Raw genomic sequence first — 25,296 nt, 5'->3', positions numbered from 1 at the left:
ATTTAGCATCATACTGTCCGTAGCGTTCATTTTACTTAGAAACTGACGTCAAATTTATGTTTTATTTTTGCAGTTTTTTAAAAAGGGGTAGGCTAAAGCACATATTTCTAATGAGCCTTTGTTGTTAATTACATTTTTTGGCATAAAAAATAGGGCTGTCAAAAATGTCAAGATCAAATAATCTTGAGAAAAGCCTCCAAATGAGCATTATTGTATTGTAATTAACTGAAGAGTTTTTCATAATAACATTTGTACACTCTCAGAAAAAAAGGTACAAAATTGTACCTTTTGGGGTACAAATGGCCCGTCACTGGGGTGGTACCCTTAAGGGTACAAATTTGTACCTCTATTTAAAGGTACAAAATTGTACCTTCTACATTTGTACCCTTTAAGGGACAATTTTGTACCTTAGACACTGAAGGTACAAAAATGTACCTTTTTATATTATATAGTATTTTCAGGGTACTGACCCAGGCATTTTGATCCTTTGGTGACTGCATGCACAAATAAATAAATAAAATATTTTGGTTCACAGATGTCCATTTTTATTTACTAATGTAGAAATATTTCATTACAACTCACAACTGAATGTGTTAAGAAATAAAATTACACAGCAAGTATAAAGCAGACATGTAAAACAGTAAAAAGAACAATTTAGATAACAAATAAAAACTAAATAATCTACACTTAATACAAAGACCACAAAAATACTGTTTAAGATTTATAAACACATTACACAGGCTACAACAAGTACTGCACTTTATAAAGTCCAAAGTATTTGTCTTTAGTCAGAATACTCGGTCATAATAAATAATTTGTCATCAACATTTTCTCTGAATTTCAGAATGAAGGCAATGTTTTTCTATAAATTGCTTCAACAGTGCAGAAAACCAAATACATCAGTAGCCTCTTCCTCAACATCAGTAGATTACTCCTCATCATCCTCAAGTGGAGTTGTAATTTGTTGTAACACAATATGTGTTTATGCTATTGATAAACATGACATGTAAAGCACTCATATCTGGAAAATGTTCTTTGATAGTCATTAGGACCACAAGTTATTTAAAAATTTGCTTTATGCATGAATGATAGCAGTGTGCTGGATTAACTTGATGATTGTGATTATCCCAAGAGCATGTAGAGAAACAAAAAACAAGGTTGATCACTCTGGTAACTGGAGTAGATCGAGGCTTGTCATCGTCCACCGTTCATTCAAAACATTCCACTGCAGAAACATCAGGGTGTTCTTCTAATAAGATGGATATGTCAAAAATGTATATTCATCCACATCATTAGCCCGGCCAATCGCAATCCCATCAACTCTGAAGACTGCCGTGACTCGTCTTGTTAACACAGTTGTCCAGTCGGTGGCCTCCTCCTGTACTTGAACTGTTGGATGTGGTGAAGATGGTTCACTGTAAATGACAAAGCAATAATTGCATTAATATCAGTCACTCTATCACTGTTGTAGAGAAAATCAACATGCATAGAAAGTAAAATAATTAATATTCACTGATTAAAAAAAAAAAAGTATCACAGATTAAAAGACTAATATAAATTTCATTCATTCATTCAATTTCTTTTCGGCTTAGTCCCTTTATTAATCTGGGGTTGCCACAGTGGAATGAACCGCCAACTTATCCAGCATATGTTTTATGCAGCAGATGCCCTTCTAGCTGCAACCTAGTATTACGAAACATCCAGACACACTTATTCACACACACATTTATACACTACAGACAAATAAGCTTACCAAATTCAGCTATAGCGCATGTCTTTATACTTGTGGGGAAACCGGAGCACTTGGAGGAAACCTTCACGAACACTGGAAGAATATGCAAACTCCTCACACAAATGCTAACTGACCCAGCCGAGGCTCGAACCAGCAACCTTCTTGCTGTAAGGTGACAGCACTACCCACTGCATCATCCTAATATAAAGAATATCAAGCATTATAAAATGCATTTATCACAGCATATACTAAACAGAAAACAACATACACACCTGAGCACAACGAAATGTTGAAGTGTCTCGCTTAACAAGGCTGGCAACATGAGAAGTGCTGCTGTAAAATCAATTCCTGGAACATAAGATGTGGCATACAAACAAATATGAAGGAATCCATCCAAAGCTAGAATTTAATAATATTAATCAAGTGGAGAAAGTTTTGAAAGAGTACCTTAGAGTCAGGTCCATAGCATTCTTCAGTTGATCTCTCATCTTTCGATGAAAACCTAGAAAATAATTTTAAACATGTGGGTGTACATTTATTGTTGTTTGTAAGTAAAAACCTAAAAATTTAAAATAGTATGTAAGCCATTAAAACCATGGTATAGATAATGAGACATACTTACATCTTATAACTGAGCCATGCTTTCATATGACATGCCTTCATTGGTCTAATGCTGTTAGGCTGCATTCTGTTGTTCAATCTTGTACTGAAAGACAATTGGAAACTTCAAAAACTTCTGGAAAGCAATAAGATAAAGCAATAACTATTTACTTATTTTGAGATATTAATAAAAAAGGTAAAATAGCTCAAGGTACCAGTTTCAGAACAGATGAGACAAATTATTACATTAAAGAACAAAGTATAACTTAAAACGTCGATTAATACAACATGGTATGTTAATAATTCTACATTAACATAAGTATAACATTAAACGATAGTAAAACACCAACAATTCTGGACATGAGAGTTTGTGGACACTCCTCAACATTAATGTAACTTAGACACTGAAACGAAGATATGTACAAGCATACACACGCCACGTTTGTAACTAGCCACGTTTAAATAATCAGTCGCTTTGTCGGTGACAAAATTGTGATTTTTCTTCACAAAATGGCGGTGTAACTTATATAAAGTTAACCGTCTAAAATTACATTTCAGCGGTCAACCGTGGCTAGAAAAACGGCCTCAAAATATAAAACATTATCGATAATTACAAATTTCCAGTATTAATAACAAAAGGTTTTATATCAAGGTAACTTATATGAAGAATTTACGTTAGTCGCGCGAGCTCCGGGCCACACCGCACATTACTCACGGGTCACGGCCCGATTCCGGTGCACGGATACGGCAGCGTCGGCTCGCTTCTGCCGCCGCAGCTGGCCCGAGTGTATTTTGCTAATTGGGTTGCGATTATATTCCGCCGTGGCAACACTTATTAATAAAGCAGTAACGTTAACGTAACGTAAGATATAAGGCGCGAATACGTAACGTAGGCGACAAAGGGAACTTTTACACCGAGAAAACTAACAGCATATAGTACTCACCGTCTATAACGTTATGTCCCTCGGTGACTTCGATATCACATTGTATTAACTTCTTTAATAAGCTGCAGACATCTTAGCAAACTCCATCCTGCAGGCCAGCCCGGAGCACTTAAAGCGGGGAAAGCCGAGACCCGAGAGTCAGACAAAATCAACAGAACACGGCTTCACATGTTAAAATGAGACTAAAAATATCTTTAATACATTCTTACCTGAAAAGTGTGGACTCCAAAATAGACTTTTCTTTGAAAAGCGTGCGAAGTTCTGTGTAAACAGCCAGCATACTCTACCGACCGCCTCAGTAACAAACACTACTATAACGTCTCAACAAGCCAAATTCTTAAAGAGACAGCAACATCACCACCTGTATGATGATGCTGTCACTCTGCATGGTTCTTTTTCTACATCCCATAAACTATAGGGTCTTAAACAGTAAGCAAAGACCAGTATTTACATTTTTAATGATTAAAATTACATTCAATTATAAATTAAATTATTAACATTTTTGAGAAATTTAAATACATGAAAAAAAATTTAATTATTAAAATATTTAATTCAATCAATTTATTTATTTATTATATTTTTAAATTATGTATTTTAGTATTAATGTTTAGTATTAATACATTTAAATTAGTGTTATATAGTGTCTTGACCTTATCATGAGCTGAGGGTACAATTTTGTTCCTATAGGGAAACAAAATATATAATTGTACCTTTAAAGGTGCCAAATTGGTCCTTTACGGTACAATTTTGTATCCAAATGTGCTATAAAAGGTACAAAAATGTACCTTTCAAACCTAAATCTGGACATTTGTACCTTTATAGCCCATTTGGGTACAAAATTGTACCCTAAGGACCAATATGGGACCTTTAAAGGTACAATTTTATATTTTGTTCCCTCTAGGAACAAAATTGTACCCTCATTGTACCTTTTTTTCTGAGAGTGTAGGTAATACCAGAATATGAATTTAATTAATCTAATTAGTGCGAGTGATGATGATTTTAAACGCATATGACTATGATATGCTACATCTACGTATTCTAAGATGCAAGTTTCTATATACATAAAAGGCCTTCTCCTAATGCAGTAACTTCCATTTGTCTTTTGGTGTTGATTCTTTTTCTTGTGGAATGGAAACTGTGCTTTAATCACAAATGTTCTTTGCAATATTACAGTTTTTTTAAATTTAAGTTATAGTCATTTCCATAATTCCATAATTAAATGTAAAAAAAAATTACATTTAAATGTAATCTCATTTCTATTGCTACAAGACTTCAGTGTACAAACAACCAAAACAGTCAAAAAAAAAAAAAAAAAAGAAATGAGCCCAGCCAAACTCAAACTGTCAAATAAAACAGTCCTTTGCACACCTTTTAACACAGAAGCAAGGATAATGATTTCACATAACACAGTGGGTGGGAAAAAAGTTTCTGGACAAGAGAAGAAATGCTGTAGTAGAGTGTATCTGATTTCTGTGGCAATGTCAATTCTTTAACAAGAAAAGCAGGAAGTATGAAGCATTTTCTTCAATAAACACCAATGTTAGAGAAAGGGAGCAAAGAGCAGGACTATGGCTTCAACAAATCTGATTTTAGTGTTCAAATTCAATCTTTAGGACTGACTGTCTACTGTATTATTTTACAAGTGATGAAATTCATTTCTGACAGTGTAGTCAATGTCGAGTGTGATCAGCATCACCAATGATGTCAGCAGAATGCCAAGAGGCTTGTCCAGCTATAAGTGCTGAAGTTTCCTCTCTGTTCAGGTCTGGTGTGACATGTGTGAACTAATAAGGTGCAGGACACAATATAAGTGATTTTTTTGCACACAAATTCTAAATTCATTCACTCATACACTCATTCACATCTACTGCATATAGCAAACGGTGGCACATTCACATCTAGTAGAAGATAAAACACAGATATGCCGGTAGAAGTATTAGTCCTCTTTTTTAACTTTAATGGAGTCGAGCACTTAAGGAATTCCTTGATTTTATAAATATAGATATAATTGGATTACTTATGCTAGTTTATTTATATTAAATTAATGTATTTGAGTTGGGGGAAAATGCACCACTGGTTTCAAATACATTTTCTGAGAATTACTTATACTGTAGATTCACATTAATTTATTGATCAAGGACAGATTAAAAATGAATAAATAAATAAATAAATAAATAAATAAATAAATAAATAAATAAATAAATAAATAGATATTTCTTACATTCATTTATTTTTGCTTTGGCTTAGTCTCTTTATTTATCAACAGTCGCCACTGCAGAATGAACCGACAACTTATCCAGCAAATGTTTTACACAGCGAATGCAACACAACACCCATACATACACACTGATTCCCATACACACTCATACACTACAGGCAATTTAGTTCACTCAATTCACCTACAGCGCTTGTTGTTTGGACTGTGTGGGAAACCGGAGCACCCAGAGGAAACTCACTCAAACTCGAGAAGAACATGCATACCCCACACAGAAATGCCAACTGGCCCAGCTGGGACTTGAACCAACTTCTTGCTGTGAGGTCACCCTGTCCCCCATAAATTTCTTACAACTAATACAATACAGTTTTCAACATTGATCCGAAATTTTTTAAGTATCAAATCACTATAGTAGAGTGATGGTGAAGAATTATGTGACAGTTAATATTGGAGCAATGCTAAAAATTCTGCTTTGCCATTTAACTTTTAAACAGTTTACATTAAACAGTTAAAACCAGCTATTTTAAATCATAAAGCTATCACACAATATAAATTTTAATGTATTTTGACGAAATAAATACAGCTTTAGTTAATCAAAAAACAAACAAACAAACAAACAAACAAACAAACAAACAAACAAACCACAATTCCACAAAAAAACATAAAAACATGGAGTTAGCTTCCACTGTTATGCTGATGATACGCAACATTATATCTCCTCTCAACCTGATAACAAGTATGAATTTACGAAATTAACAGATTGTATAGCTGATACAAAAAAATAGGATTACTAATAACTTCTTATAACTAAATTCAGATGAAGTTGAGGACTTGCTAATTGGATACAAAAACCTCACACGCAAAAACCTAGAACACTGTCTAACCCTTGATGGATTCTTAGTTCAGTCCTCATCTTTAGTCAAAAATTTGGGGGTGATTTTTGATAGCAAGCTGTCATTTAAAGGCCAGATTTCAAGCATCTGTAAAACTGAATTTTTTCATTTTAAAGATGTTGCCAAACTTCAACATATGCTATCAATGTCTTATGCGCAAAAGCTTATTAATGCTTTTATGACCTCTCGATTAGATAATTGTAATGCATTACTAGGCAGTTCCCCCTGGCCTAATTGACAAACTTATGCTAGTTCAAAATGCAGCTGCTAGAGTGCTTTCTGGAACAAAGAAATATGATCATATTACTCCAGTTCTTTCATCATTGCATTGGCTCCCTATTAAATATCGTATACATTATTTAATTTTATTGACTACCAATAAAGCCCTGAACGGCTTAGCTCCCCAGTATTTATTACTTATTCTGGACAATGGATTATTCCCAGAAAATCAAAATCAACTGTAGGTGGTAGATCTTTTTTCATATCTGGCACCTGAACTCTTCAACAGCCTTCCTAGCACAGTTCGGGAAGCATACACACTCAGTCAGTTTAAAACTAGATTAAAGACACATCTCTTTGCATTAGCATACACATAAAACACCAATGCTGTTAAAATCCAAATCCTCTATACGAATGTTAGTCTGCATTATTAGGTTAGCTTTTTTTATTACTCCCTAGGTTTCCATAATCTTGGACCAGGCCGTATCCTGAGCAGGAGTGAAGAGCGTGAGACTGATCCTTGTACGACCCCAGTAACGGACGAGTCCTCGCATTGTTCCTGAAGGGCCAGCCTGCACACCAGCCAGAGACCTCTCCCACCTGCAATTTCTCCATGATGTACATCAAGCGTTCTTCAGCCTCTGGCGCCTAGACTGCAGCTCTCTGCACAAGACGTTTGGCCATAGGACGTTTGGCTGTCGCCACTGGCTTGGATGGTTCGGGACTCGTGAAGCTTTGCATCGATGGATTTGCTCTTCAGTGTTTGAACTCTCAGCAGTGAATATTAAATGAAATTTCACAAACTAATTTCGAGAGGAGCACGTGATATGATTGACTGCAGCTGGCCACTCATCTACACTCATTAGCTAGTCAATTAGATTGATCCAAACTCACTATAAGTTACCTAGCTAAGAACTACTCCCTTATCTTCGTTTCCCGAAGAAACCCCCCAGCCAGCCCTTCTCCTCCTTTCCTCTTTTGCCGAGGGGAGCTCTCGAGAACACCTGATCTCGTACTCCCCTCACATGCTCTATGGACCTGGCGGGAGCCCTGGGCTCAACTATCTCCGAGCTCAGGGTTCTCTCCTGGGACAGCATGCCAAACCTGCTAACTTTCTAACAAGTTGTCAAACAGTATCTAAGTGTGAACTCTTGAAACCACACTGAACTGAACTGAACTAAACTAAACTTCAACACTGAAAACTGAACTGACACTGTTTCAATTTACTATAATCTTCTATGTGAAGCTGCTTTGACACAATCTACATTGTAAAAGCGCTATACAAATAAAGATGAACGAAAATTAAATTGAATTGAATCAAAACTTATTTAAGTAAATTATTAAAAATAAATAAATAAGTCACCTATTCTATAGCATCCATCCACTAATCCACCATTCACTTCCTCTGGCTGAGACACACAAAGTATTTGTGCTTGTAATTTGCAGCACTTACGACACAACATGACTAAAAAAAAGTGTACTTATGAAGGCCATTTTGAAAAGAGTCCAGAAATGTGTTTGTATGTCTTTGATCAAGCAGTCTTACAGAGCACTGGTGGAACCCCGGGCCCAGAGGACTGCACTTCTGAGGCTCACTGGAGGAGGAGTGGAGCGTAGGGCCCGGGTCCCTCTAGGAAAACCATCTGGATCTGTTCACACTGCTCCCAGCAACACATTCAGTGCCCACCTGCTTCGCCTTCAGAGCAAAGCCACAGAAAAAATGCACAGCATCTCTGATCAAGAGTTTTGATGTGGGATTAACTTATGAGTCAGAAACTAAAAGCTAATGTGACATAACTGACATAAATATTTGCCTGTAAAAACATCTGATAGGAATGTGCACCAAATGAGAAAAAAGTAGAAAACTAATGTAAAGGCATTTTCTGGAATTAAGTTACTTGCTTGGTTCTACAAAAATGTAAAGCAGGGTAATCAAATTAATGCAAAATAAAGTTTAGTCCAATTATTTTTTTTATAAAGGGCCAAAAACCAAATTTAATTGAGGGCTTAACATATACTAATCTGTATTACAATAGTTTTCCCCTAATTTATTGGGTAATATTTAAAAATAAATACAAAATGTTGCTTTAAATCATTAACTAACGCAGTATCATTTTTAACATTTTATAATGAACATATTACAGTATAAAAACAATCCCATTTATAACACAATGAAATTCAGTTGCTTCTGCCTTTACCTTAATGTCTTGTCATTTTACATTTTAAAAGTCTGATTCATTTACAACATTTAATTGAATCTTTTAATTTTAAGCAATTTTATTTATTTTTTTCTCATGTTAACACGATAAAATGAATGTCTGATACAATACTAGAGTAACTCTCAGAAACTCTCAGTGATCCAGTCTTCTTAAGAAGATTGGATCACTGAACAAACTGTTTCAGACACTTTGAAAAAAGAGATGAACCTGCAAGTGCTGTAATCATATTTGAATGAATGTAAACTTCTGTAGGAGACAATTACAAACATTTACATTGCCTTATGAGACACTTTAACAATATCAATACTGCCAAGTTCACAGAGGAAACATAGTCTACAGTAATGTTTGTCATTTGCTACCTAACTTTAACCAGCTATTATCTACAACATGAGTCGTATAATCATTTTTTATTTATTTATTTTTGCTGCTTTTCATAGCACTTATTTAAAACAAGCAAAAAATGTATAAAAATAAATAAATAAATAAATAAATAAATAAATACATTTAAAAAAAATCACAATTCTTGCCATTTTTTTGAGACAACTTTAACGTTTTATGTTCAATCTACTTATTGTACAACTTGTAAAAACCATTAAGTTAACCAAATCGATTTGTGTTTGGACAACATGAATGGATTGTGTGGATGTCTGCATGTTTATACAGTGTAATTCAGGCTGCAATAAAATATCAGTTATGATCAACAAATAAAGCTCCTGAACGCACCCAGTGCAATAAAGATAAACAAAATGCAGAAGAGATATGCAATCATAGATTGTCCAGAGAGGGGTTGAAAAACAGATGACAAATGAATAATAGTTTAAATGACTTTTATTGCATGCAGCGCCTATAGTGTGAGTTTATTAATTACTAATTACACAATTAAAATAGTATTTTCATTGCTTTCTTAATTACCATACTTGAAAGTGCTCAATTAATGTTAATTACTTACTTCAATACTACTCAAAATACTATTAAATCATAATGCATATATTACCAATAGGCAATAGAAGCTAAACTTAAAATTCTTTACATTTAAGTTAAACAGGGACTTTATCTGTCTGTCTGTCTGTCTATCTGTTTGTCTGTCTGTCTGTCTGTCTGTCTGTCAAAAAAATCTGACTCTTTGAAATTATTTATACAGAACTATTGAAATAATATACAGTATTAAAGGCAAGTACATTATAAGTATAATCGTTATAAATGTCCTAAAATGAAAAAAGGTTTTGCCTTACTCTTTTTAGCAGATTAATAATTTGAATATTTATCTAGTTACTTTGTATAAAACTATCAGCACTATCAACACTATCAAAAGACATGTGGTACAGGTGAATTGGGTAAGCTAAATTGTCCGTAGTATATGAGTGTGTGTTTGTGTGTGTGAATGAGTGTGTGTGGATGTTTTCCAAAGATTAGTTGTGGGTGGAAGGGCATCCGCTGCATAAAAACATGCTGGATAAGTTGGTGGTTCTTTCCGCTGTGGGGACTATGAAGAGACTAAGCCAAAAAGAAAATGAATGAATCCGTGCCATACACTGCGTCTATCACCACAGGGCTTGTATGTTTTTTTTCTGTGGCAGGTGAGTGACCATTATCTACCGCACAAATACAGAAAAAAGACTCAAATCAAAGTCAGATGTGTGTTATTCACCACAAAATCAATACCTTTACTCCACAGTACATGAAAGTAGCGCTCATCCAACGGCTGGTTTAGGATAACCAAGCAAATCCGCTGTTTTCCTGCAGAGAAAATAGAAGAAACACATAGAAAGTGCGCATTAATGGGCAGATATGCTTCGACAGCGTCCTGTGGTTACGATGTGGTCTCCATGCTTTCATTTACAGTGTGAAACTGAGAAAAACACATGCTAATATTTGGATTCATCTGGCGAGATTGCAGCTTTAATAGAAGCAGATAATGAAAACAGCAAGAATAATAACTGTGATAATAGAGGATAATGCTTTTGGTAATTGGCCAAACACAAATCCTGATGTTTTTTTCTCCACAACCACTAGATGTGTTTAATGTGCAGCAAAGAAAGCAATTTGTGCAATACTAATAAAGCAATTTCAGCTCATTTTACAGATTGTTTAATAATTAAAACGTAAAAGATGATTTTGATTCTTGATGATGCTTTTGAAAATCCATTACAGCCAGTAAAGGAAATATTATAGCGTAAATTATGTAATACACCAGTGTTTCTCAACCACGTTCCTGAAGGACCACCAGTTCTGCACATTTTCCATGTCTCCTTAACCAAACACACCTGATTCATATTATCAGCATATTAGCAGAGACTGAAACACCTGTAATGGGTGTGACAGACAAAGGAAACATTCAAAACATGTAGTAACGTGGTTGAGAAACACTGTACACAACATCCTGGTGGAAAATTACTATTAACTTGTTTGTTTAAAATTAATCTGAATGTGTGTTTAAACATAATAATAAACAAAAACTAATATATTTTACAACATTGCTTACAAAATCCCACCTCTGCTGATTTGTAAGCATAAATACAGTTTAAAACGTTTGCATGTCTCTCTGAATAAATGAATAAATGAATTAATTAATGAAGCCAATGATGAATGCATTAAAATTACAATAAATTTGACTTCAAATTGTTTTAAAACAATTTAAAGATAATTTGTTAAAGATGTTTTAAAATTTAAAAATGTATTTAAGATGGTATTGCTTTTATCCAAGGATTTTTATTAAATTAAATGTATGTATCATATATTTATTATATATAAATAAATGTAATTTAATACAAATAATTTAATACAATTTCTAAAAGCTGTGAAGAGTATTTTTTTAAAAATTCAGCAAAATATAAAAAAATAAATATTACAGTATTAAATTTCAGTATAAACATATAAAAAATGAGTGCCTTATGCATTAGATGTTATTGAATTTGTATTAAAGGATATTAAAATAAGAATATTTCTCATTCATTGCAAATAAATAAATAACGGGTACTGATAGATGGATTACATGTAATGAAATTTGCATTAAATATCATAAACTTTTCACATTTGTCTTAATATTGCTTCATTTTTCTTTGTTTGTTGAAGCTGAACCCTGAAATATTATTTAAAAATAAATTAATAGTTCACATTTACTAAGCCACAGTTCCAAAATTCAGTTATTTTCGGTTACTTTTCAGTCAAATTTATTATCAAAATGTCATAGTGTTCAGCAAGACATCAATCCCAGCTCCCCAAACCATCCAAAATACACAGCGTCGACTTCACACATTTAATTGCGATACCTTCCAGAGCCAAGCTGATGCTCACACATTTTTAATTACAGTATCCTAACACTGAAACTGATCAAACATTTCTTTTCCTCATTCAGCACAATACGATTATTAACATCTCCAAAGTCTCTACATTTCAAAAATCTGCCAACATTAAGGCCACAAAAGAACAACAAAGAGTCATTTTTAAATCACCAACATCTCCTTGAATGTGAATAATGAGCACACAGTGTACTTGTCGAATGCTGATGCACATCTTGCAGAACAGACTGAGGAAATATCAAGGTCCTGAGGTGCGAATGCAGTGTATAAATGAATAAGAGATCGCAACACCTTTGGTAGCGAGAAAGGTTGATGAGTTCAAGAGGAAACAACATCTGTAACTGTGGTGGTATTTCAAATAAAATAAAGCAGGCCTGTGGCAAAACCAAAATTAATGAAAATGCCTTATAAACTTCAGGTAAGGGAGTAAAATTATGCTACCTTTCAATCATTCATTTTCTTTTTGGCTTAGTCTCTTTATTAATCAGGGGTCACCACAGCGGAATGAACAGCCTAAAATTAGGCTACCTACACAATTAAACTAAACTAATATGGGCATTGTGATTAAACAAATGAGATTTTGTGTATATCACTTCAGATGAGTCTCTTAACCAATCAGGCAGGTTTTCGTTGAGCTTATGAACCAATCAGATGCATTTAGATTTAGCTTTTTAAATATTCTTACAATTTATTCATGTTAATGTCTGCATGAATCAGAAGCTGCAACCATTTTTTTTTTTTTTTTGTTATGTGACAAATATGTGTTTGTTAACTGACCGTTAGAGAGGCTTGGTTAATTATTTAACCACGCCCAATCAGACAGACATAATTTGACAAACAAAACAAACAGGAAGTGTATTTTTAGATTTTAATGATAGATTACAAGGGCATACCATGTATTTTTTTCTTAATGTTATGCACAGATTACTTGTTCACCATAAAACTAGCAATGTGAGCTATCAAAATCAACATGATTATATATGATTTCATGTGTACATTAATTATTAGAATAAGTCAGAATAATGCATGGCCTTGCTTAATAATGTGTGTTGTTTTATCTAATATTTAAATACACACACACACACACACACACACACACACACACACACATATATATAAATTTAGGAGAGGCAGTGGCGCAGTAGGTAGTGCTGTCGCCTCACAGCAAGAAGGTCGCTGGGTCGAACCTCGGCTCAGTTGGCGTTTCTGTGTGGAGTTTGCATGTTCTCCCTGCCTTCGTGTGGGTTTCCTCCGGGTACTCTGGTTTCCCCCACAGTCCAAAGACATGCGGTACAGGTGAATTGGGTAAGCTAAATTGTCCGTAATGCATGAGTGTGTGTGTGAATGTGTGTGTGGATATTTCCCAGAGATGGGTTGTGGCTGGAAGGGCATCCACAGCGTAAAAACTTGCTGGGTAAGTTGGCTGTTCATTCCGCTGTGGAGACCCCGGATTAATAAAGGGACTAGCCGACAAGAAAATGAATGAATGAATGAATGAATAAGAAGAACTTTGTTAAAGTTCAATTAAAACAATATGGAAAGAAAATGGTGTGTTGCCAGAAATAGGTTAAAGGATACTTAAATACTCATATTTAATATGTAATTTCATCCATTTGGATAATGACTGACTGAAAGCAGAAAATAACTGCATATTGGAACTGTAAATGTGAACTTAAAAAAAAATGAAAACAATATTTCAGGGTTCAGCTTCAACAAACAAAGCAAAATTAAGTAATATTAAGACAATTGTGAAATGTTTATGATATTTGATGCAATTTTTATTACATTTTATCTATTTATCAGTGCCCATTATTTATTTATTACATATTATTTATCACATAAAAATTATAAAATGTTACTAAAACAGATTAAAATTATAAAATTAAAAGACAGAAATGAAAACTACACTGAAAATGTAATGTAATGTACTGTGTATTTATATAGCGCATTTATCATGTATGGCCATACATCCAAACAATCATGAGGGGGGTTTCTCCACACCACCTCCATTGTGCAGCATCCACTTGGATGATGCGATGGCAGCCACAGGACAACGGCGCCAGTGCGCTCACCACACACCAGCTATTGGTAATGTAACGTAATGTGTATTTGTAATGTAATGTGTATTTATATAGCGCATTTATTGTGTATGGCCATACACCCAAAGCGTTTTACAATCATAAAGGGGGGTCTCTCTGCAGCATCCACTTGGATGATGCGACGGCTGCCACAGGACAACGGCGCCTGTGCACTCACCACACACCAGCTAATGGTGGAGTGGAGAGACAGTGAAAGAGCCAATTCAGTGGAAGGGGATGATTGTGAGGCCATGATCGTAAGGGCCAATAGAGGGACTTTGGCCAGGACACCGGGATTACACCCCTGCTCTTTTCACGAGAAGTGCCATGGTATTTTTTTTTAATGACCACAGAGAGTGAGGACCTCTGTTTAATGTCTCATCCAAAAGACAGCGCCCACTGACAATGTAGTGTCCCCTTCACTTTACTGGGGCATTAGGACTCACGCAGACCACAGGTTGAGCGCCCCCTGAGACAGTAATTGAGCCAATTCGGTGGATGGGGATGATTGGGAGGCCGTTATGGTTAAGGGCTGATAGGAAATTTGGCTATGACACTGGGGTTACACCCCTACTTTTTAAGAGAAGTGCCGTGGGATTTTTAAAGACCAAAGAGAGTCAAGACCTCGGTTTAACGTCTTATCCAAATGACAGCGCCCACTGACAGCGTAGTGTCCCCTTCACTTTTACTGGGGCATTAGGACCCACACAGATCATAGGTTGAGCTCCCCCTGCTGGCCTCTATAAAACAATTTCCAACAGCAACCTATTTTTCCCATGTGATCCCCCATCCAGGTACTGACCAGGCTCAGCTTGGTGATATGGCTGACAGGAATGCTGTATTAATTGAACAAACTAAAATAAATAAATTGTTTAAATATTTTTAAACCTAAAAGTTAATTCATTTAATTATTTAAGTTAACATTAATAACTTTTATATATACAATATTATATATATTTCATATTAGGCACATATTCATTATTATTAATTGAAACATTATTTTTTTAGATAGTGGACTATGGACCCCATTTTACATATCCGGGTTTCTCAGTATAGCAGAAGTCATTGGGTAAACTTAGAGTGCAGTGAATGGGAGAGTACAAAAAATAATTATTTTTACAATCCAATTGGCAGAAATAACAAAAGAAAAACTCAGCGATGATGTTATCAAGACTTTCAGAAAAAGGAAAAAATAACGCAAGGCTGATAACAGAAGACAGATGAGAGATTAACATCAAATTTACTGCCCTGCCCCATAGACACTGCACAAGAAACAACTTGCACAAGTGGTGATATATACATTTGAAGTCAGAATTATTAGCCCCCTTGAATTATTAGCGCCCCTGTTTATTTTTCCCCAATTTCTGTTTTATGGAGGGAAGATTGTGTCAGCATATTTCTGAGCATATTTTAAAAACCTATTTCTGATAACTGATTTATTTTATCTTTGTCATGATGACAGTAAATAATATTTTACTTAATATTTTTCAAGACACTTCTGTAAAGTTTAAAGTGACATTTAAAGGCTTAACTAGGTTAATAAGGTGAACTAGGCAGGTTAGGGTAATTAGGCAAGTTATTCTATAACGATGGTTTGTTCTGTAGACTATCGAAAAAAAAAAAAAAAGCTTAAAGGGGCTAATAATTTTGTCCCAAAAATAGTTTTAAAAAAATTTAAAACTGCTTTTATTCTAGCAAAATTAAACAAATAAGACTTTTTCTAGAAGAAAAAATATTATCAGATATACTGTGAAAATTTCCTTGCTCTGTCAAACATCATTTGGGAAATATTTAAAAAAGAAAAAAAAAAATCAAAAGGGGGCTAATAATTCTGACTTCAAATGTATATTTTTTTGTAATTTAATGCAAGGATGACATAATACATACGGAAATACATATAAATGTACATAAATCTTTTTAAATGAATCTAAATGTTAAAAACTTTCAAGGTTTTAAGATTATGATAAACATTAAACACGTCATAACAGGCTTGTGAAAAGAGTTTATTATTGTTCATGTAAAATATTATTAACAACAAAAATAAAGCACAGAAAGAAAGGACTAAAACTAAACAATCACGTGCTAAAATGATGCAAGAGATTCATTTTGATACTTATTTTCATATTCAATTCATTGGTAACAAAAAATAATATGGATATTTTTGTCATATAAAATGGCTTTTAATAAGCTGCTTTTTACATACAATTCAGAAATTTACATATAAGTAAGTGATCTGATTGACTGAAGTAATTAATTAAATTAAATCATTTGACATAACAGACAACACAAGATACAGTTAATATGGTTATTCTAAAAAATTCCTTCATAAAAATGTCAACGTAAATCAGTTCTAAGAATTAATTTAGGATTTATCCAACATTTTACATTTTAGTGACAGATTGTCTCCTGTAAATTATTATTATTATTTGACAGCACATATTTTAGCAGAGCACCAAGGATGTTTTACCATATTTGAATATTGTTCTTTGGGAATTATCAATTGAAATTCACAGAAATTATCATATACTAAATGAGCTAAGAGCTTTGCTGTTCATTAGGACACAGCAAATTTGCAAGTCAACGCATAAACAAACTGACTTTGATTAGCTCACAAATTGGATCAAATATGACATGAAGAGCAATTTCTTATTCTAAACAGAGCCTCATTAAAAATACATTTATTGAATATGTATGAATGGAAGGATTTGGAGTATTGAGAATGGTGTATTTTGGGACTGGGTCAGAAATCTGGGCCATTTCTTCTTAAGTTTTTATTTTTCTGAGGAGTTTAAGGTCATCTATTCCAAGCTATTTTTCTTCTCTTGAGTTTTTCGTCTTAAAATCTCTGGAGTATGAGGATCTTATGGAGATACAAGTGAAAGTTAAGTACAGCAAGGCTAAAGGCAGTTCTTTACCAGACACAAAAGATGTACTGTATACAGAGCAACAGACAGAAAAAGAGAAAAGAAAGCAACTTTAACAGTACTACAAACAGGACCTCGACTAAACACAAAGAATGATAATAAAACATAAGGCATATATAACATTGCTTGATCTCTTTTGGAGTTATAAAAGATATACATCAGATTAAGGTGAAACTTTACAGCTTTTACAATTTAAAAGTCACATTAACTTCTGGTCAAAACTTTTACAGTAGAGGTGATTTAAAAAAATGTTTTATAGAGAAGTTTCTTCTGCTCACAAAGTCTGCATTTGATCCACAGTATACAGCAAAAACAGTAGAATTCAGATTTATTAATTTTTTTTGTATTTAATATATAAGTTTTCTATTGGAATGTACTTTTTAACATGCATTTAATTCCAGTGATTTCAAAACTGTATTTTTCCATCATTACTCCAGTCACATGATTCTTCAGAAATCATTCTAATATTCTAATTTGCTGTTCAAGAAGCATTTATTATTATTATTATTATTTTTATTATTATTATTATTATTATTGTTATTATTATCATTATCATTACTATTATTATTATTAGTAGTAGTAGTATTATTTATTGACAGTTTACTTTTTCAGAATTAAATGATTAAATATATAGAAAGATTTGTAGATTTTTTATTTCATTATTATATGAAGTCATTATCTTTTTTAGCAAATCGGCTAATTAAGTGGTGACATGTTGGTGACGTACGTAATACTGTTTCTGGGTCCAAGTAGCCACTCATTTGAAGTGAGAAAATATTTGAATCACTTTTTTTTTTTAAATCACTTTTTTATTCAAATCACACATTAAAGTGAATTTTATATAAAGTCATAGTGTACACAACAATCTCTGGGCTTGCTGCATCACAAATACCAAAATTGTAAAAATTTATTAAAAAAAAAAAAAAAAAAAAAAAAATCACAAAAGATTTCCATTTTATATAAATATTGTTCTTCTGAACTTTCTATTCATCAAACATAAAAAAATATAATAATAATGATTCAAAATAATAATGATGATGATGATGATGATGTGGGCAGCGCTCTTGCCTCACAGCAAGAAGGTCGCTGGTTCGAGCCTCGGCTGGGTCAGTTGGCATTTGTGTGTGGAGTAGTAAAGGAGAGAGCAGCATACCCTAGTATGGGTATCTGCAGGTCAGCAAGAGGTTGAGGGAGAATTTAATAGAGGAAATAGAGGAAATTTCAAGAAATTGAGGAAAAACTAGTGTAAATTTTGCAGATGCACTGTATGTGTTTGATGTGTTATCCGATCAATTCTACAAACGATAATTCTTCCTATTTTAAAGTCATGCAGAGTGAAAACCCCTGTTGCCGATTTATTCTACAGTCTCTACCCAAGATAGATATATAGTGCGAAAACATCCGTGACATGATTACTTTAAAAAACATGCAGTCTGAACTCACTATAAGGCAGTTAAGGCGTACCTAATAAAGTGGCCGGTGAGTGCACGTTTCTGTAGTTTTCATCAAATTAAATCAGGCGTAGTTGATTTATTTTTTGGTTTGATTGAATTTTTCTACTTATTAAAATGTTTGTATTATTATCACATACACACACTTGATTTATGAAGACTATCAATAGGTGCAATGTATTTAATACTACAAAAATGCTTTATTTCGTTTTTATATTATATATTATATTTTTTTATTACATTGCCTTACCCTAAACTCAACCCTCAAAGGAGACCTGAGGTAAAATTTGAATGTCAAAAGACCCCATATTAAGTTACATTTTTAGGTATTTTGATTGACAATGACACAAGGCACGCCATGAGGTTATACTCATGTCATTATACAAAATAAGGCCACATAAATCTGTATATACACACACACACAAACTACATACATATTGATAAAAGCATAAAACAAAATGTACTAAAACTATAATATAATAGTTGAAAGTTGAAATAAGTTAAGGTACTAAAACAACTAACAAAAATATGAGTATATACAGTCTGCACATTAACACCTAAATTTGCACTTTCTGTCTACTCATTCAATTATTCTCATCTCATCAATAGCTGAGCCTAATTTACGCAGAAAAAAGCATGTGTAAGAAATCTCACCATGCTCGCTGTTGTTAATGTGTGCTGTTTCTGAAGATGACACAGAATTCACAGAGAAATACTATGAAAATGTGTAGCGACTTTGCCAATAAATCTTCTTCTTCACCACACCATACAGGTGAAAATGAAGATAACAGTAGAAAAAAATATATAAAATCGATGTGTTGCAAATGCATTCATTACTGTAATGAGCACAGGAGCTCTGCAATTCTTGGCCAATCATTACAGCCTGATTACTTACTTTATGCGCATGTATTTATGGAGCACCTACCAAGAGAGGGATATAATTTTGAATAATAAAACGACCCCAGAAAATGTCTATTATTTGGTTGTATTCTTAGAAATGAGGCTGTTATTGGTCTCTGCATGAAGTTAACTTGACTGGGGTCAATAGCTGATTGCCAAACTGCTCCTGGCATCCTGTTAAAAAAAGCCCCCCAAAAAATGACACAGCAGCAGCCAGCATTGCCTGACCTTGGAAATAAAAGAGCTGTGCGTTAATTAAACTTGTTTTAATAGGTCCTGTTTTCGCTTAAGTGAACAGAGAATTTTACACTCTTCCAGAGAGTAAAACTAACAGCTTGCTGCAACTGTCACCAATTTTTTTTAGCCTTGAAAAGTAATTTATATTAATATCAATAATAATATTAATAATAATAATTATAATTATTGTTGTTCATATTATATATAATGTTTATTATTATTATTATTATTATTATTATTATTAAAGTATCATTTATAAAGTTATACTACTATATTAGTAGTAGAATTATTATTATATTAACGGTGAAGTATTTTATTAACAATGCAACTATTTAATTTATAATTAATCATAAATAATTACACAACAAATTGTTTGATAATACAACTTAATAGTTACAAAAACTATTTTACCAACACTAACTAAACAAAACTAATATTTATCAGTGTTTTTTATTTAAATGTTAAACCATAAACAATCATAGTGTCTCCTATAACAAATACATAATAATAATAATAATAATAATAATAATAATAATAATAATAGCATAAATTATGAAAATTTTAACAAATCAATAAAGAAATATATAATTATTAATTATTGACCATTAATAACATAGTCATAACCAGTCCTAACATATTTCCTGTTTCATATTTTTAATTTTCATAGCTTCAGGGAATCCCAAATGGTCCACATATTGATAAATAATGCTAACACAGCTGTTTTAACGTTACATTACGATAGAATCTGCCCTTGTTACAGTTATGAAATAGTTTGACGTCAAGCAGGAAATGTGCATGGACCAGTGACATCACCATATTAAAATGGTCTATACAATATGCATTTTCAGGCACTGAAAAAAAACCAGCATTTGACATCATAGAGAACTTGCCAACATCCATTTTTTCTACCAATTGTCAGTTGACAAGTGTTCATTTTATCTTGGGTTACGCTAATAATAACACCAATAATGCATGTGCAGATTTAATAAAGCTGAACCCAGAAACCCATGTTGTGTGATGAAATATGCAAAACAACATGTGGCATCATCAATAAATCAGCAAACTGAGTCAAGGATTAAAAAATAATTACACCTGAATAAACACTGTGGAAAACCTGAATTGGTGGCCTCAGGAAACCATTACATTTCTTTAAAAAAATAAAATAAATATTTTATATTTATTTAAAATATTTTTAATAAAATAAAAAAAATTCTTATATATAAACAATTTTCAAATAACTGTGAACATTGACAGTGGCAAATTTAAAGCATTTGTTAAATACAATACATTCCCCTTTTACTGCGTTAAACATCTGTGATAGATTTAATAACTATGTTTATGTTGTAGTTCAGGATAAAGTGTAAACGCATGCATGGGCTAAAATAAACACATTCGCATTTAAATAAGTATAAAATGAACAAATACCTGAAGGCAAAAGGCAATCTAATGGAGTGAATTCATCCATGGTTGTGTCTATAATAAGCTGGATGCATCAACTGAAGGAAAACAAACACAAAAACAAATGCAGAATATTAAAAGACAAAAAAAGGGGCTTCATTTCGGGAGACTGAATATCTGACAAATGAGACGTTTTCATCAAAACAACAGCTTGCTATTGTGACAGATAAAGAAACGCGCTGAAGACTAAAACACAACAGAAGATTTAAAGTGTCTGTAATACTTAACCAAATCAAGAAAATGAAAAAAAAATCTGATCATTCACCTCCTTCCAAAGCCTTGTATATGTACTCTGTGTTCTCTGAGTACTACTTTTCTTCCCCCTTTGTGCTTGTGTAATACATGACTAGTTTACCTCTAGCTTAACATACAGCCTGACTAATGACTAAGCACAAAGTCTGGTCCACATTCCAGCCTTTTCAGCCTAAGATCCACCCATTTGGATAAGAAAACACAACAGTGCACATTTGCAAGCGTGATGCTTGTTTTGCTTTTAAGATGGCCATTTATTTAGACATTGAATTGTGTCTTTACAACCACCACCCGCAGGAGACTTTTCATCAACACAACTTTCAGCACAGAGAATGTCAAAGCAGTGCAGAAAATATGTAGTTTATGTGGGTGTTTCAGTGAAAGAATTGAGAAGAGAAAGTAAAGAGTTGAGCAGTTATTAAAACATGATTAAATGTAGACTATTAAAGCAAAATCAAAACTAATTTGTTCTACTGGTGTATTATTAAATAATATAGCACAAATTATATCAAGTTACGTCATTTTGTCTCGAAAATATTAACTTAAAGACTCCCACTATATCTATTTTGATTCTCTCTCCCTGTCTCTAGAATCATACATTCAGCTTTATTAATAATAAAGCAAGACTAATTTTCATATTTTTAATCTACTTATTTAAATACACATTTGCATGAAACATCTATTTTTAGTATTAATTGTAACTAATAAAATTGCAGTAATAAAAAAGTAAATAATGGCAGTAATGAAAAAAACTATTGTCTCTGTACCTAAGTTCTAGTCAACTCTGTTCCATTAGTTATAAAACAACAGAGCAATCTTTAAAGCACTGATAGAAAAAGCATGTGACATGCTCCAAGTGATCACAAGTCACTTCCTCTGGTGGAAAACTCTGGAAGGCATTACAGTGTGTCATTTATTCTTCTCTTATTAATTTGTACAACATGTTTAGGATACACCAATACCCAATTTAATATTTGTCAACTGTTATTATTATACTTCAGTGAATCTCTCCTTAGCTTTTTAAAAACAATAATATGAAGAAAAATACATAAAATTATCTTTTAGATATGCCATGTGATATTTGGTTTAAGGTTAGCATCCTGGTGTAAAATGTCAACTCTGTCTCTGCATTCAAAATCAGATACTTCTATATGGTAAAACGTTTGTCATTAATTTTCTTGTTGGCTTAGTCCCTTTATTAATCCAGGGCAGGGCTGGACTAGGGCAAAAAAATCGGCCCTGGCATTTTGGGCCAAAGCGGCCCACTAAATTCAATCAAAATGCTATCTATCTATGCACGTCCAATATTTTTATCAACTTATATTCTATAAAACACAAAAGCCATATAAAAAAAATAAAAATAAATAAATAAATAAATACAAACTTTAATCTCAATTTAATTTCTGTACTGTCCATAAAGATATTTGTTGAGTTCTAAAAAATACACTATTCATTCATTTATATTTCTTCGCATAAGTCCCTTATTTATCAGGGGTTGCCGCAGTGGAATGAACTGCCAACTATTCCAACATGTTTTATGCAGCAGATGCCTTTCCAGCCACAACCCAATATTGGAAATCACCCATACACACTCATTCACACACTCATACACTACAGCCAATTTAGCTTATTCAATACACTATTCACCCAGCCTATATTAAATAATAAACATAACAAAAACTGCCTGCTAATGCATGGGTAAATCTTCGGGAACAGTGTTACATTTTAACCTCTTTCACCTCATCCTGCTTGCTGTTTCACTATCTAAACAATGAAAACATAATATAAGTCAAATTTGTTTCATTTTGATATTATGATTAACAGACACCAAACAGCCTCGTGTAGCTGCATATTTATATGAGCATCATCTTCACTCTGCATATTTATAACAAAACAGGGCTTAAATATAACTGCCTCCTTTCATTTCCATTGAAAAGAACAAGCTTTACCCTGTCTCTTTTGCAGAATATCAGTTTTAATAACCAATAATAGCCATTATAACAGTATAACGTACATTACATTTAAATGATAAAGGTAAGCAATCAATGTGCAGAATCAGTGTATGTGGTTACATAAATTAATGTATTAGCTTATCTTTGCACTCAGCCAAAACAGTTAACTGAGAACAATTGATTCAAAAGACATAAGAATAGTTAGAGACAACAAGATGAATTCAATATCACGTTTAACAACTAACGTTATAGTGAGATGAGATCCAGCAGATGAACTGTCTGACATGCACTATACTCTCACCTGGGGTTTATGCTCACCCGCTGATTTACTGGCTGCACGTAATTTTCACGTGATTTGCGTTTTTTGCCGTGTACTAAAATGACCGGAGAACTTTTCAGAACCGCTAAATGAAACGCCGGTGTATTTCCCGCGATTTCTCTGCTCCTCCCTTGCGTTTCTTCTCTTTGACAAATACACACAGACGACGCACGCTCACACGGGGTCCAAAATAGGAGTTTGTGATTGGGCCAGCCCAATGTCAATACCGAAAAGAGCCAATGGGCTGCAGAGTGTCACATGGGCCGGCCCGGTCTGTCTGTCCGGGAAAAAAAGCATCTACTTTCAGAGAGTCACAGATCACAGCAGCGTCAATTAATAAGGCAGAAAAAAAAGATAGGCTGCTAAGCCTTTTATGGGCCGATCAGATCATAAGACGATGAGCAGCCCTGCCCAAAAAGTACGTCGGCCCACCGGGAAAGTGCCCGGTCTGCCAGATGGCCAGTCCGCCCCTGATCCGGGGACACCACAGCGGAATGAACCACCAACTTATCCAGCACTTTTTACGCAGCGGATTCCCTTCCAGCCACAAACCATCTCTGGGAAAAATCCACACACACACACACACTCATACACTACAGACAATTTAGCCTACCCAATTCACCTGTCCTGTAGCGCATGTCTTTGGACTGTGGCGTAAACCGGAGCACCCGGAGGAAACCCACTCGAACGCAGGGAGAACATGCAAACTCCACACAGAAATGCTATCTGAGAAGAGGTTCGAACCAGCGACCTTCTTGCTATGAGGCGAAAGCACTACCTACTGCGCTACTGCCTCACCCTAGCAGAATGTAAGTATGTCTGAATTCATAATAGTCAAAAAAACAGTACGCGGATGACCTACTACTTACTACTAAACTAAACCTACTAGTTAAAAAATTTATTAGTAAAACAATCAAATGTTTCCTGTCACATTTTGCATTATTTTAGATTAATACAAAAACATTTGGATCTCTGTAAATATTACATTTGATGTCAAAATTTATTACATTTATTCTGGATAATAATAATGAACAAGTTCTGGAATGATTCATATGTGGTACATTTGAGAACACTTTTAAATTACAATAAATGCAGAAAAAAAAATAAAAGTTTGATTATGATTATACTTCATTAATAATTAAACCATGATCAATTATATCAACATATATTAGAACTTTTTTTCAATACGAAATATATACAATCTATTTAAGGGCACCTATGATGAAAATCATCTTTTGGAAGCTGTTTAGACAGAACTGTGTGTATAGTGTGTCCACAGTCATAGTGATATAAAGACAATAAGTCTGTTTCTTTTTTTTTTATTTCCTGACTTTAAAATAGGATCCAATCCCTCCCATTTTGATGTTGATCGGAACGTGATGTAGGAGAGTGGTTTTCTCGCCCCTCAAATTAATTGACAGCCACATATTAACATGTCTTTGTAGTATAATCATATCAACAAGACAGGGTGTGCGCAAAGCAAGCAACTGGAATTAAAAGATCTGTTGAGCTCGCTGTGATCATTAATCATCATCAAGAATGAGTTTTACAAGTTTAAAACGTTTTAAAGCAGAGCATGTTTGTAATGAACTACATAGCTTTAA

General features: G+C 33.6%; 1 protein-coding gene across 3 annotated transcripts in view; it reads right to left on the bottom strand.

Moving 5' to 3' along the window:
* Positions 1-25,296, bottom strand: part of tpk1 (thiamin pyrophosphokinase 1) — a 163,464-nt gene that overhangs the window by 124,613 nt on the left and 13,555 nt on the right. For 2 of the 3 annotated variants that reach the window (XR_015524385.1, NM_001006074.1), the window contains 2 exon segments: positions 21,137-21,207; positions 10,485-10,559 (listed from right to left, as the gene is read on the bottom strand). Coding sequence is in view for 2 of the 3 variants with exons in the window: in NM_001006074.1 (NP_001006074.1) it covers positions 10,485-10,559; positions 21,137-21,176 (115 nt within the window). In the remaining variant the exon portion in view is untranslated. 3 annotated transcript variants of the gene reach the window in all.

Source organism: Danio rerio, chromosome 24, assembly GCF_052040795.2.
Source record: "Danio rerio strain M-AB ecotype USA chromosome 24, GRCz13ab, whole genome shotgun sequence".
Classification (NCBI taxonomy): domain Eukaryota; kingdom Metazoa; phylum Chordata; class Actinopteri; order Cypriniformes; family Danionidae; genus Danio; species Danio rerio.
This window is presented reverse-complemented; position numbering and strand designations above follow the sequence as displayed.